Source organism: Polyodon spathula, chromosome 18 (assembly GCF_017654505.1).
Source record: "Polyodon spathula isolate WHYD16114869_AA chromosome 18, ASM1765450v1, whole genome shotgun sequence".
NCBI lineage: Eukaryota > Metazoa > Chordata > Actinopteri > Acipenseriformes > Polyodontidae > Polyodon > Polyodon spathula.
Window position 1 is genome coordinate 4,217,554 of NC_054551.1, and position 14,559 is coordinate 4,232,112.

General features: G+C 38.9%; 1 protein-coding gene across 1 annotated transcript in view; it reads left to right on the plus strand.

The window, feature by feature from the left end:
• LOC121331149 (caskin-1-like) overlaps positions 1–14,559 on the plus strand; it is a 121,153-nt gene that overhangs the window by 78,000 nt on the left and 28,594 nt on the right. Inside the window, exons 3-6 of the mRNA XM_041278362.1 lie at positions 5,168–5,265; positions 6,051–6,196; positions 7,597–7,692; positions 9,566–9,696. Of these exons, the coding sequence (XP_041134296.1) occupies positions 5,168–5,265; positions 6,051–6,196; positions 7,597–7,692; positions 9,566–9,696 (471 nt within the window). The remainder of the gene's footprint in view (positions 1–5,167; positions 5,266–6,050; positions 6,197–7,596; positions 7,693–9,565; positions 9,697–14,559) is intronic.

A 14,559-nucleotide genomic window follows, 5' to 3' on the forward strand; every position in this document is an offset into this window, starting at 1 on the left:
ATGCAGACTGATTACTTGAATAAACTTTATGAACACACTGTGAACAAGTTACTGAACAAACAGCACGGTCACAACATGCAGTCTACTAGGTATTTGTAATCACTACACCTTTTTTTTACTTTTGCAAATACTTTTTAGCACCTATTGTTAACTTAAATATTACACAAATACACAAACATACACAAACTCCTAATTAAAAAATGAAAAGTTACCAGTACTTTTACTCTTTCAGTGCCTTACATTTTTTTAAGAGGAGGTAAAATGGTAAAGTTTTCCACAGTAAAACCCTAGGGAATGCTCACTTGATCACATGCGTTCCTGTACAAACAGCAGGAATTGAAGCAAAACAAAGTCTGCAACAGTTTTAAGAAAATATCAGTGCTATAGTATCTAAAAAATGTAGCGAGCGCTTTCTTGTTTGAAATTGAATGCCTGCAAACTGTAAATACACAAGCATGCCTGCAGGCTTTTGTGTTGCAACTTTATTTACTGTGAAATACTGGAAATGCAACAGTCTGTCTACAAAGTGCCATATAAAAGTTCTATTAAAAAAACAAAAACCCATTTCAGATCAGTATTTTTATGAAATAAGAAAATGAAACACTGTTTGTATGGCTTTTTTAACCTTCATAGTTAAGACATTAGAACTACATTTCTGTGATTTGTCAAGAAAGGCTGAAAGTCTGTTTCCATGTAAATCGGAAGATGCTTTATTATAGGATGTGGTCAATTCTTATCATCCATTTTCTATTTATGTGTAGATTATAAATATAGGTAAAGTTATGGGAAACTGTACGTTGACAAGTTTGTCTATTCGTACTTTTATCTCTGAATCTAGTGTTTACCGTTCTGTGGACAGACCAATATTTTATACTGGGATCCCCAGAGGTTTCTTTCCATCTTGGGTTATCATATATGCACAGGCAAGGGCTCTGGGATTTTCTGATAGAAAGACGGCCACTCTAAAGGCCATCGGCTGTCAGGCCTTTTCTTATGTGATCGCTGAGCTCGCTTCTCCAAAATATTACAAAACAAAAATGCTAATTGTAAGTGAATCGATGACCAAACCAGCTCATTAGAGCCTGAGGGAACAATCTATTAATTAAAGTAGCAGAGGCCCTTCCATAAATATATCTCTGACCTCCAATTAAACAGATGGGAGTAAAATTGAATGAGGGAGTAAACCTTTGATACACTGTCCTCGGGTAATCCTAGCACTCAGCTGGGACAGCAGAGAAATACAGCCACGTATTTGTTTTTATCACTTAGCACTGGAGTTCACACTGCCATACTAGAATCCTGAGTTAGTGGGTCAGTTACATACTGCGTCAGTAGGTACCTAAGAAAAGAGTCTTATTTTGTTACATAATTACAAGGTAGAAACCAAAGACAGCAACAAGACCAAAAAAGTGAGAAACATATTGTGTAATTTCTCAGTACCAGGGAGAAAGTACCATTCATTGTATTTTGGAAGATAAAGCCAAAACATGCCCACAAAAGCAAGCTCCTTATTTCTCACCACATTGTTCTGCACAATGATCTAATTCTCAGACAGAGAGAGAGAGAGAGAGAGAGAGAGAGAGAGAGAGAGAGAGAGAGAGAGAAAGACAGAATCCGGTTTTAAATTAGCCACAGTATATTTCTGTAATAACCCTCCCTCTACATACTAAAATGTACTCCATTAATATTGTAGACAATAGGTCATTAAATAATCATTGTACTTCAAGGGACCAGAAAACTTTATGCTGCCATCAGGACTAAAAACGCACTTTTAAAAAATGGCAAATGACATTGAACAAAGTTTAGTTCTGAAATGAGGCCAACATCCCTAACAAAGCGGGGCAGTGTTCCTCCACGTCTGAGACTTGAAACCCTGCCCAGAACGGAGCAACCTGACATCAGTCTAAGGTGAAAGCGCTTTAGCACCACTGGTCTATGCACGCTGTTGGTTTAGACCCAGTGGTAAATAATATAACTAATCCCAGATCACTTGATTTAATACTCAGCCATGCTAAAACTGTACAGTAATCAGGTTAGCAGCAAGCTATGTATTGCCAAGTAAAACTACAATTCCAGGGTCATAAAGACTGCAGGACTGCAGTCGCATAGCAGGCTCCTATCGGTTTTCTTCTGTGAGCTTAATTAAATCAATTTAAGCTTAGTTTAATACAAATGCAACTATAACTTGTAACAGGAGTCTTATTTCCACCTGCACATTGAGGATGACATCACAACTGTCATAGTAGATAACAAGTTATCACATTAACCATTCTATTGGAAAGCAATACTAAAAATAATCTGTTTTGCTGAGTATAGCAGGGTTTTATCACAAACTCAAGTGCAAACATGTTTATTTGTTTATTTTTTTAAAGCAACTGCAGATTTGAGCACAATAAGACAACAGTAACGGTTTAAAATAAAGAACAATAGTTTTGCACAGGAGTATTTTCATGATTGTTTAAGTTGCTAAATCTGCAATCTTCAACAAACGGACTCAAAACGTGTCCCTGTGTGTTGACCCAGCCATTGTGCAGTTGACCCTCGCCCAATTTGCCTTGCTTTAGGTCCTGGCATTAGCTCTGTGCATGGAGTCTGTAGTGCTACTCATGTCAGGGCTAAGCAAGTTTAGTTAGGTATTGATTTGGGCGGTGTTTTATGTTATAAAAAAAGAGGGGGAGGGCTGAGGAGTGTCACTTAATCCTATACTACTGCATCATTTTCTTTTCTTTTTTTATTTAGTAGTTACCAAATGATTTTTACCCCATTTTTCTTCCAATTTTAAATAGCCAATTGTATTATTTTAGGCTCACTGCTACCACTGCCACTCTGACTTGGGAGTGGCGAAGACGAACGCACGATGTCCTCCAAAACATGTGCTGTCAGCTGACCCCTTTTTTTCACTCTGCAGGCCCGCCATGCGGCCACTTCAGAGCTACAGCGTCAGAGGACAATGCAGCTCTGGGCAGCTTACAGGCAAGCCCGCAGGCCCCCAGCCAGTCTACAGGGGTCACTGGTGCGCAGTGAGCCGAGGCAGTGGAATAGCCTGGTCCTGAACCAGCGACCTCCAGGCTTTAGGGCGCATCATGGAGCAACTTTACCGGATGCGCCACTCGAGAGCCCCTACTGCATCATTTTCTATCAAAAAGAATGGATAAGTGCTGTAAAGTGTATAGTCTGTCAGTAAGGTTGGTTCAGGGAATAATACTCAATTTCTGACTTTGACAAGACTTTCCAGCAATCCCAGATAACTGTGAGTGGTTTTTAGCATTCCTTTGTTGTGCAGGATGCCTCAGGAGACCATGCTGTCATCAGCCAGGGGAATGAAGCACAGACAGTATGGATTGCCAGTCTGGTCACATCATCAGTCTCTTACCTGACCCTCCAAACTAATGACTATTTCATGTAAAGTGCAAATTCAATATTTCAGAGGAAAATTGGCTGAAGTACAAGTAGAGATCTCAGCAGCAAACAGCAAACCCAATCAACTGCTCAGGGATTCTCTCTAGAAATATATCATTAATGAGCTGTTCATGTTGCTGCTGTCCTTGGATAAATGCTGACAATAGAGCTTTGAATTTCTCCTGTAAAATGCTGGATATTTCTTGTATGCTGCGAATATTGGAGAGACCCATATGGTCCTAATTTTCCTAATTCTGCATTGACATTACAGCTAAATTGAAACATTTAACATTACATTAATGCAGTTTTCTAATATTATTGTGCATTTATAAAGTTGATTCATAAAGTTCTTGACTGGAGGACTGTCTGTCTTTGCTGCTGTACTCAATTTCTGTTAATAAATTAAGTTTTAAACACGCAATTAAAAATAGAAGATAAAATAGTTGTTGATTTGATCAACTTATACCCTACTGTATTTTAGGGCAAGCTACAGCACTGGTGGAACTCCCTGGATTGCATTAACTACCAATATGTGGTTATCCCAGGATCACTCCTTATGCTATTGAACATCTCACATACCTGAAATAAAAAGTGACATAATTCCTTTGCAGGCCAGGCACAGAAACCTCCTGAAAACAAACTCCATGGAGGCAAAGACAGTTACTAAGGCCCTCTGCACCCTGAGCGGCAGGGGAGACCCACAGAAGTCAGTACCAAAGAGAGCTGTGTCTGCAGTTATGTGTTTTTCTCTCATGGCTGTCCTATATTGCAGATGACTGCTGTCTGTTTGGCCCCTGCATTGTGCTGGCTGTCCACTTTTGAATACACTGGTTTCTATACACAGACTTGGAGGGAAGGGAGGTGGGGTAAACATGGTAGCGTTGCACAATAGGCTTTGGAGTCTTTTCAGAAGCAGAAACAACAAAGTAGAACAAAAAAGAACACACATAACAGAGCATTGACCAGGTAACAGAAATTAAAGAAAATGTAGATGATAAAAGTTTCAACAGTCAACCTCCGTTAACTCGACACCCCACAGGGATGCCATTTGTTGTTAACCATTGGCACACATGAGTTGCCATTAGGGTACCAGCAATTATAGCCCTAGAGTCAGATTTAGACAAAACAAAGCTAAAAATAAAAACAGTTTGCCACATTAAAGAGATGCCCTGCTGCAAGAACCTACCCTACAAAACCCTCGCTATACAGTTGTTGGAACCAGATTCCCTAAACTAACCTAGCCAAGTCTCGGTGTCCTATCGTCGACTCTGGCCTCTGCCTGACAGCCTCGGTTAGGCAATGTCTTTACGAGCAGCGTCTTGGAGTGGAAGGGTTTTGTGAACACAGAAGCTTTTTCTCAGTGCCCGTCTTTGTAGCCATGGCGTTGCAGTAGCTTCAAACACTGGCGCTGCTGTGTTCTTAAACAGGCATAAACAGGCAAGCTAAACCAGCGACAGGGTCCTCCCTGTCACAGTGTCGAATTCAGTTGGTATTCTAATTGTCTGAAAGTGGTTAGAAAAATGATACGATTGTTCAATAAATCGTAGAAAAATATACATTGACTTTTATCTAACACATCATCATTGCTTATAAATATTGCTCAGTGTTCACCCCCTTAATTGTATAAACTTACAATTCCCCTCAAATGCTCCCTCAAGTAAAAATGTAATTGAATTCAGGCCAAGCTAATTTGATTTACTGAAAAGGAAAGAGCTGAACCTTTGGTACCCTGTTTTTGAACTCATGCTTCTTTTCTTGTTGTCTTCAGGTTGTCCGCTTTGCATCATGCTGCCCTCAATGGGAACATGGAGCTTATCTCCTTGCTGCTGGAGGCACAGGCTACAGTGGATATTAAGGACCAGAAAGGTAGACGATTCCTTCTCATTGATCAGTTGAACAGTAATAACCTCAGAAAGTCAGGTTCCGAGTTCGCTTACCTTGCTTTCTCCAGCATTTCTGCTTTTACTGCTCTCTGTCCTTGTAACAGGAGTGATAGTATACTGCAGCAAACTTTACGTGTACTTTTTATAGTTTAGTGGTCATTATCCCAACAGCTACATGCATTACCTGCTGAGACCTATAATCCACACTCAGCTGTCCAGCAGCCAGTGCTTAGTGTGTCTGGTATTACTGCTTATTAAGTCTGTTTATAAACTGATACCCTTATGGCCAAGGCTAGTAAAACATGTGAGGCTATATAGTATATGGAAACTGCTGTGTAAATTATCGAGAACTGGTTTAAAACACCTCTGATCATAAGACACAGCGGAATGCATTATAATTACCCAACCTTTATCAATCTCAGCATCCTGCTATCAAGTATGGGGTTGAGAATATTATACGTGTTTTGAAACTTAACACTCCCATTGTTGTTTCGTGGTAAAATCAGGAAATTGCATAGATAGTGATCATCAAAACATGCTGTAGATCTTGATTCCCAGTACTGTAAAAATAATTTACTGGCAGTCCCATTGATTTTAAATATCCGTGATACAGATCTGGCATGCTTAGATGGTTATATTCCAGGATTTGTCCTTTTAAATGCTTATGATACAGATTGGTGGTGTTGGATATCATGTGGAAGAGCTCTGGAGGTTTTCTTTGGAGCTGCAGCGCAGGGTTTTTCAGTACATTGGTGTTCTCTTCCACAGGAATGCGTCCACTGCACTATGCGGCCTGGCAGGGTAAAGTTGAGCCAATGAAGATGCTGCTGAAGTCGGGATCTTCTGTCAATAGCCAATCAGATGAAGGACAGATCCCTCTGCATCTTGCAGCACAGCACGGGCATTACGGTGTTGTAAGTCTGCAGTAACTTTCTTACCATGGGGATTTACATATAAACTGATGCAATGATGATCACTAGTGCTTAATCTGAGTGATGATTTTCTCAGAGAATTACAAAATTTTGGCTAAATATGATATAACAGTAGTATTAATATTCCTAAAGGGCTAATCACACTACAGCGTTTATCAGCTGTGTTTTTTCACCTGACGTTCCGCTGCTATTTTTGTATAGACTTGCGCGTCAAATATCACAGGCAACATGGGGGAATGTCTGATTATAGCAGTGCAGAATATCTTGTTCTTTATGATAAGCAGACAAGAAATATCTCGATAAAGAATACAAAGTGAAATTATAGGAAATTATGAGGAAATGAGAAAGTAAGCGCTATTGGTATGTAAAAATAAACACACTGTTTTGGCTACAAGTTTGCATTATATGTCTGGGTGTAGCCTCTTCCATGAGATACCGCGGCCCATTATTGCATATATTCCACACAAGGTTCAGATACCCATGCTGCAGCTGTAAGCTGTGGTTGTGAAGGATTGACCGTTTACATGGTATCTGTATAATAAATTTTAAAAAATTTAAATAAATAATACATCAGAATGCATCGAAATGGTTGCATTTGGTAGTCCTGTCTGTACTTCTAATTTTGTTTAAACATCACACCGTCTCCCTCTTGAATTTCATAACTATGTAAATAAATAAAACAGAATTTGTAGGATATACATACACGTGTGTGCAGATCTTTCCTTCCCCTCTTCTTTGGAGCAATAACCATCCGGCAGCTTTTTTGCCTTCAAATTATATCCAAATTTAGCAGGACAGGATGGTGAGCGCGACGTTTGTTGTCCAATGATTATCGCAGCAATTACACTCAAGTGTGAAAGGTAGTATTCCAGATTTTTTTACCCTAGAAAATGCAGTGAATAAACGCTATGGTGTGAATAGCCCTTAAAACCTGCAGTGTATAACTATGTGCATAATCAATGTTTCTTTAAAAATGACAGAAAATTCATAATTTCAAGTGAATTTCTGTGACTCGTAGTCATTTATACATTTGCTGTAATTATTAAGATGTATTGAATATATACTCACACAAACCAGCACACCTACAGTATATGCAAATGTAGTATAATCACACTTTACATAATATAATCTCTATGTAAATTGTGACAGGAAAAAAAAAATCCTACAAAAGTTAAAAGAACACCTGGTGATATTTTCAATATGGCTAAGATTATAAGAGGTGTAACAGGATTTCTGAATGGCTTTAATAGTACATCCTGGTTTGGGCTACCCTAATAAACACTATCTAAACACTGGTGCAGTTGTCTCCAGACTACCTGAGACCCTGACTGAGACTGCTTTCAATGTGACTAATTTCTGTGTTTGTTCTCCCCTTGTCGCAGTCAGAGATGCTTCTACAGCATCAGTCCAATCCGTGTATCGTGGACAATGCAGGAAAGACTCCCTTAGACCTGGCCTGTGAATTTGGAAGAGTTGGGGTGAGTTCCTGAATAAATATTAACAGTAAGCACCATGATCGCCTCATGACTACTGATACGCTAGTGTGAGTCATTGTCGTTCCCTTTGCTGGGGTGTGGTTAGCATACTGCAGAGAGATGCAGAGGTACCAGAGATAATCCAAGAGTTTTTACCTTCGCGGCCCTTTCCCTGCCCCTAATAGATCAATTTTTCTTTGTTTTTGAGCTTGGCAATTGCCTACCAAGGTAACAGAGATCTAGGAGAGTGAAGATAAAAGTGGCAGGAATGGAATACAAGCCTCCCAAGTGGGGTTACATGATATTTGTCGATGCAGAGACATGGCAATTTCATTCAGTGACTGCACTCGCATTTTGACTGATGGACCAATCTAGTGACAGTTAGGCATGCCATGCAGTAATAGCCTCTGTTTATCCAAGCTTTTAACTGCAGGAAGCAAACACGTCAGGTTGTGGTTCTCTAGTTTTGCATTACACATTGAAATACAAATCTAGACCACAATCAATGTCAATGGTTATGATATTTTTTTCTCCAACATGTCATGTTCTAGCAAAATACTGTATTCATGATGCATCTCAAACTAATGTACTGTACCTGACTTATTACTGTTATTTAGTATGAGCTTCACGCGTTATGCAGGTTTGAGGGATGCTTGGTATAGCAAAGCTGACATTTAAAGGAATGCATTTTGAATATGAATTAAGGGAATAAAGCACAGAATGAAAATGCAGTGTCTTCAGTGTCTGATTGTACTGTATGTGGTTAGATAACCTAACAACAGCCAGGGCTCTGTAAAACTGCAGGCTATCTACAACATAATCCTTTTATCAATACAACATAACTAATGCATTGTGAGCTCTGGTTAAACTGACTGATTTTACTCTGAAGCCAGTTTAACTGCCGAATGTAACCTGGAATATCTGTTATAATAAAGGATTGTGATATCTTTGAGCTACTGGGACTGCCCAGAAAGGATTATAAGCTGCATTGTTTTTAAGTAACAAGCCAAATATAGGGTGACCTAAGGAGAATAATAGATCAGTGTCTGATGCTGTGTCTGATGCTGGCCTTCGGCTACAGCTCTGGATAGGGTTAGTAGTCTAAATAACAAACAACAGTTTTTACTAGACAAATAAAACAAACACAACACTCACGTTTCTCATAACACAGGGTCTCCTTCTAGGTTGTTTCTAACCATTTACAAAGGAAAAGATCACTTACACTACGCCCCCTATTTATACCCTCGCCCATGACCCCTAGGTTAACGAGCGCGTCCGCTCCTCCAATCCTCGGATGCCATGGCGTCTCCCGTCCAGGTCATTGAGCTTGTGAGCCATAGCTCAGCCCCCTTCCTAAATGACCAACTAAGACCTACCCTATGGAATATATTGTTGTGCCATTTAGTTAAAGGTAATCCGTTCCTTTTACATAGCGCCCTCACAGGTCGGGAGGGAGATCTAACACCAAGAATCATTCAATCTCTGTCACATTGGCTTATTAAAGTCATGCATTAAATTAGACAATTACTAATTTGCCCTTTTTTTTGGCAGTTTTCCAAGATTTTCAGTTACAGTGGTTTCATTTCATATGCTCAACAAATCAAAAACAACAAAAGCAATGGGGGTGTTATACATTTGCACACTACTGTAGGTTAGGAGCAGAGAACATTAACGATTGTGATTCTAAGACCTTTCACTTTGATGTGGCGCTGTTTACATTTGATTCTTACAGCATTCTTATTTAGCACCACCTGGTGTTCATACGTATATAAGCATGCTGCTCTCATGGAATGCAGAATGTTCTCAATGTTCTAGACCTGTGGTAATGCCACACGACTGTGTTAATGATGTCATGGTCGTGTTTGCCTCTGCACAGGTGGTCCAGCTGCTGCTGAGCAGCAGCATGAGCGCTGCTTTGCTGGAGCCCAAACCGGGTGAGACCACCGACCCCAACAGCACCAGCCCCCTGCACCAGGCAGCCAAGAACGGCCACATCGACATCATCAGGTGAGGGCATAGCAAGGTTCCTCATGTACATTGCAAAACTGCACTCACATGACTGGCAGTACAAATTCCAGTTGGCTTAGATCAGTAGCACTCATCTGTGCTCTTTCAGTCCATTCCTATACAAGACATTGTTGATCACCGAGGTTAAAGAGTTACAGACCTGTGTTGCAACAAGTCTCTGAACTCACCACTTCAATAAATAAGGACATTGTTGAACATCTTAAGAGCCTTGGAGTATAATATACCATCAGGCTATATTCTCTGTCTATTAGATAGAGATAATTAGATTCAAAGAATTAGACAAAGGTTTGATTCACACCAGTTATGAAAAAGGAATCATGCTCAGCAAAATTAGTTTAAACTGCCCGCGAGTTTCAGGTATTCTTTTCTTTTTTTCTTTTCTTTTTTTTCTTTTTGAAGAATGTTTTTAATGCCAGGGTAAATTAAGAAATGGCTCATCTCGAAGGCCAGTTTGGAGAAATCCATTAAAGACAGACCAGACCAGTCAGAGCTTTTTTTCGCTCTCTGTTCTTCTTATCTCCAAGATTGGCTTACTCAGCTTTACTCGACTTGATTGGCATTCTAGGACCAGAACTTTCAAGCGGGCAATTCATTTCCCCAATTTGATTCATGGTGTTTTGTCTAATAGCTGTTTTTTTTTTCCTTAAAATGTTAACTTACTTTGTTCATCTGTCTTTGAAAATGTGATCATGTTTTTTAACTTTGTGTGCAAGTTTCACAACTATACCTTAAGTTTGCCAAATATATACCCCCCCTCTGCCATCGCAGTATAAATCACAAAAAAAATAACAGTGTGAAAATGTGACTGCTTGTATTTTGTCAATTGGCCTGCGAAAATGATGTGTGTTGTTTATTCAAATACAGATGAACCCGCTTTTTGTGATGACTGCCGTGCAGGCATAATTCGTAATATAAAGCAGGTCATGGTATAAACCGGATTTAATGTTTGCCCATGACAGCACATTATGAGTGCGAGAATAAAAGAAAGGAAATGGCGAATTAAAGTTCAATGTTTTAATACTGTCGTTTAGTCGTTCTTTACATTTAAACAAATGCATATCATTTACTACAGTTGTTTACACATGTTTTTTATCATTAACTGGACCAAAACAGTTTGTGTCATTACCTAAAAAGGCATGAACTGTCGACTGTTGAGCGCTATCAATACTTTTTTGTGTGCGTTTGTACAATACTAACTATGTTACAATTTGGTGATGTTTTGTAACTGAACGGTATCACGTTAAGATAGCAAGCCTCCCAAGAGCCTTTTTAGAAGCCATTTTGTAAATTACCGCCATAAAAAATGGGAAAGACGGACATTTGAACTAGGGTGTAGTTGGTAGAATGAGTAAAACCAGATCAGAACAAGGCTGCTGAACACTGTCAAAACCAAGTTGCAGTTCAGACACAACTGAAGACATGAAAGAGCCTTCTGAGTAAAGAATTGTGTCATCTGCATAAAGGTGGATCAAGGAACTACCTAGGACCTGAACCACGTTGTTTAAATACATAGAAAAAAGAGTTTGACCCAAAATAGAACCTTGTGTGACCCTCTTTGTAACTGTAAGATATTGAGAGACAAATGTATCTGATTTAATACACTGAACCCGATCAGAAAAGTAATTATGAAACCATCTGAAGGAATCTTCACTAAAACCGATATCACCCAACAATTTTAAAAGAATCTAGTGTTCAGAATCAAATGCCTTTGCTAGATCTATAAAAATAACAGCACAAAATTGCTTTTTGTCAATGGCTGTTATAATATCATTTAAAACTTGCAAAGCACCTGTAATGCACCCGCGCCCAGTGCTAAAACCAGACTGCATATCCAATATAAGAGCCTTAAGAACCAAATACAGAATTATTCCAGGGGGGTGGAATTTCTCTAAACAATGACACCGCTCCTTGGAGGAAGGGAAACAGAGGAGAAATGCAGGTCGAGGGAAATAGAAAACACAGCGGTGTACCAAAGTCACTGAAAAACACCGCCAAACGCTTTCTAGCTCCGAAAAGGCAGCAAACTGTGTATCGAGCTAATGAAATGGAATCTTTTGTGGCTAAGCAGAAAAGGTCTCTCGGGTTATCTTGCGTCTGTCAGATAGTGCTGAGTGACAGCTAGTAACTGTCAATAAAAAATTAATAATATTTGCATGCATATTATTCTATGTGGTGATAAAATTATATACGCATTGAGAAAAGTATTAATTATATAATTAAGAAGCAATCCTTAGATTCTGACATTTTTTATCACAAAACCAATACACGTGGTCTAGTCTAGCAGCGCTCAAGTACAATGTAGCATATGGTACTGGATAGCTAGCGATATGAGACGCCATATAGGGCACCAAGGTGATGAATTGACTCATTAATGTTTAATTGAGGCTTGCAAAAATCGATACTGGATCAAATAATAGTTGAATTACATTGAAGCAAGTCATCAGTTCCTCCACCACTGTGGATGGTAAATAAGATCATCAGGCTGTCAGCATAGTCATCCTCAAACACTACTACTTCTTCTAATAATGATACTACTGCTAATAATAATCTTTTTTCGTGTCTCCCTGTAGTTTGCTTTGCCATGCAATCAAATCTCCTCTGGAATCTCAATCAGAACGATCCTGTACTTTGCTTTTCAGCTGCAAACGAGAGGGGGTTTCATCATCATAAATGTCAAAGGGGCAGCCTATTATCGACATCAATGCAAGCCTGTTCCAGAACGAGCGGCAGGCAAGGTCGTGACGAGATATACTGCCCTCCCTTAAGTAAATCTTGCACGTCGTGTCTTTGGAATGCGGATATCATAATGTGAAAGGGCCTTTGCTTGGTCTGCAGGTCGCGCCGGTTTATTGCATTCTTTATTATTTATTATAAACTGGTAATTGGAGGCCAATGGGTTACCTGTGAATCAGAAAAACCGCGCTGAAGATAGCTGTATTAATAGGTGTGGGTTTGTGTGTCATGTATTTAGCCATTTCTGTGTGTCTGTTTTTTTGACAATCTAAAGCAGAAGAAGAAGAAGAAGAAGAAGAAGAAGAAGAAGAAGAAGAAGAAGAAGAAGAGTAATAACAGGAGCCTTATGTATCCATTTCTGTAGTATATGAAATACTGTGCAACAGACTTAATTTGTTGGGGTACATTCCTTATTAAAACCAGCCGTGCAAGTGCTGAAATATATTATCCAAAATTAGATAAAATCAATTATTTTATGAATTTTCTACATGCGATAACATGGTACATTAGAAATCCAACATCACAAAGAGAAAGTGATTATAGTGACAGTATTAAAGTTTTCTGAAGGTTTTCTGAACGCTAGTGCATGTGTGGACTATCCTTATGAAGGGACATTGGAGAGCCTGACTCACTAACGTTAGATATGGGAAGGTGTGAACACAATTGTAGGGCATTTCTTAATCCCCTTTAGCTGTGTCATTAAACACAGGTGTGGATGTAAAACTGAATAAGATTAATGTTAACCACCTATGTTAATCATAATGCCTTGAATGGTTAACAGTAAAGCAAGAAATATTTACTGTAACATGCCAACTCAATGAGTGTTAGCACTTATGATCAAGACATGCACCACTGAACGTATTGTTGGTATTTTGCACTTTTGAGGAACAAAAAATTCTCATTGCAAGTTGTTTTCTTATTAATTTATCTAATTACTTATCGCCAGTTCAGTAGTGAAATGATTATCCAGAGGGATACGTACACTGTTCTAAAACAAGATGGCCAAAAGTTTTGCATCACCTAGAATTTTAGGATTGAGACATAATTAAAAAAAAAAAAAAAAAAACTATAGGAACAGCATTTTGATCTTTTCTTTAACATCATGTAATCAAATAAAATACAAAATGATATGGCAAAAAACTGGAAGCCATAATAGTAGTACAGTATTTCATGTTAGATTTCAAAATGTCAGATTTTTTGTTAGTTTTTCAGTTAAGTATATGGCAAAACTACAAAGCGGTATGTAATTCAATATGGTAAGATAACATTGTTCAGCAGGTTTCATTCGACTTTATGAAGCAACACTTTTTCATTAGCTGTAAATATCAAGCGATGCAATGTCATTTGAGTTGGCTGAATATAGTTCTGATGAGTTTTTCTCATGCAAAGGGAGCACTTCTGCTGGGAGGACAGACCCACCTCTGGAGACACCATGGAATGTGGGTCTAGATTTCCGATAAATAGCTCTCTGCCCAGCCAGAACACAGGCCACCGCTGAACTCTGGTCAAGCCACTGAATAGAAGGTCAGCTAGACTAGTGGGTCATGTGACTCTATGTGGCCTTTTTCAGATGGTTAGCTACACTTAATGTATGACATTTCTGTTTCCAGGAACTGCAGTAGGGATTTTTGACAATGCTTATGCAGCTGCGTTATTGACAGTGGTTTCTGTTAATTAGGACTTTGCCACCTGCTGCATGTCCTTGCTTGTTTTTAAGTCAATTCCCTTTTCTGTGTAATGCATACATTTATATTCTAGAACTAAGATGCAACTCTAGCCCTTTTCTAGTTAATTTCAGAAAGAATTTTATATCTCTAAAATTCTCTGATGACTGTCCTGGAAATTGCTAGATTTGTAGCTAGTTGCTTTTGACTAGAAATCTTGCCTAAGTCAGCCTTTAAAGTCACTAGATTTGGTGAGAAATTCATTAAATTGGCAACACTGCTTGAAGGTGTAGAACAAAACATGTAATTTACCCACGGCTTATTAATGCCTTGACACAACGAACAGGCACTGAAATTGGAGCGATTGTGTGCCATTTAAGCGTTTTTATAACACATCGGTAAAGATTCTTTAATTATTTTAAGTTAATTCTTAAGTCAAGGATCT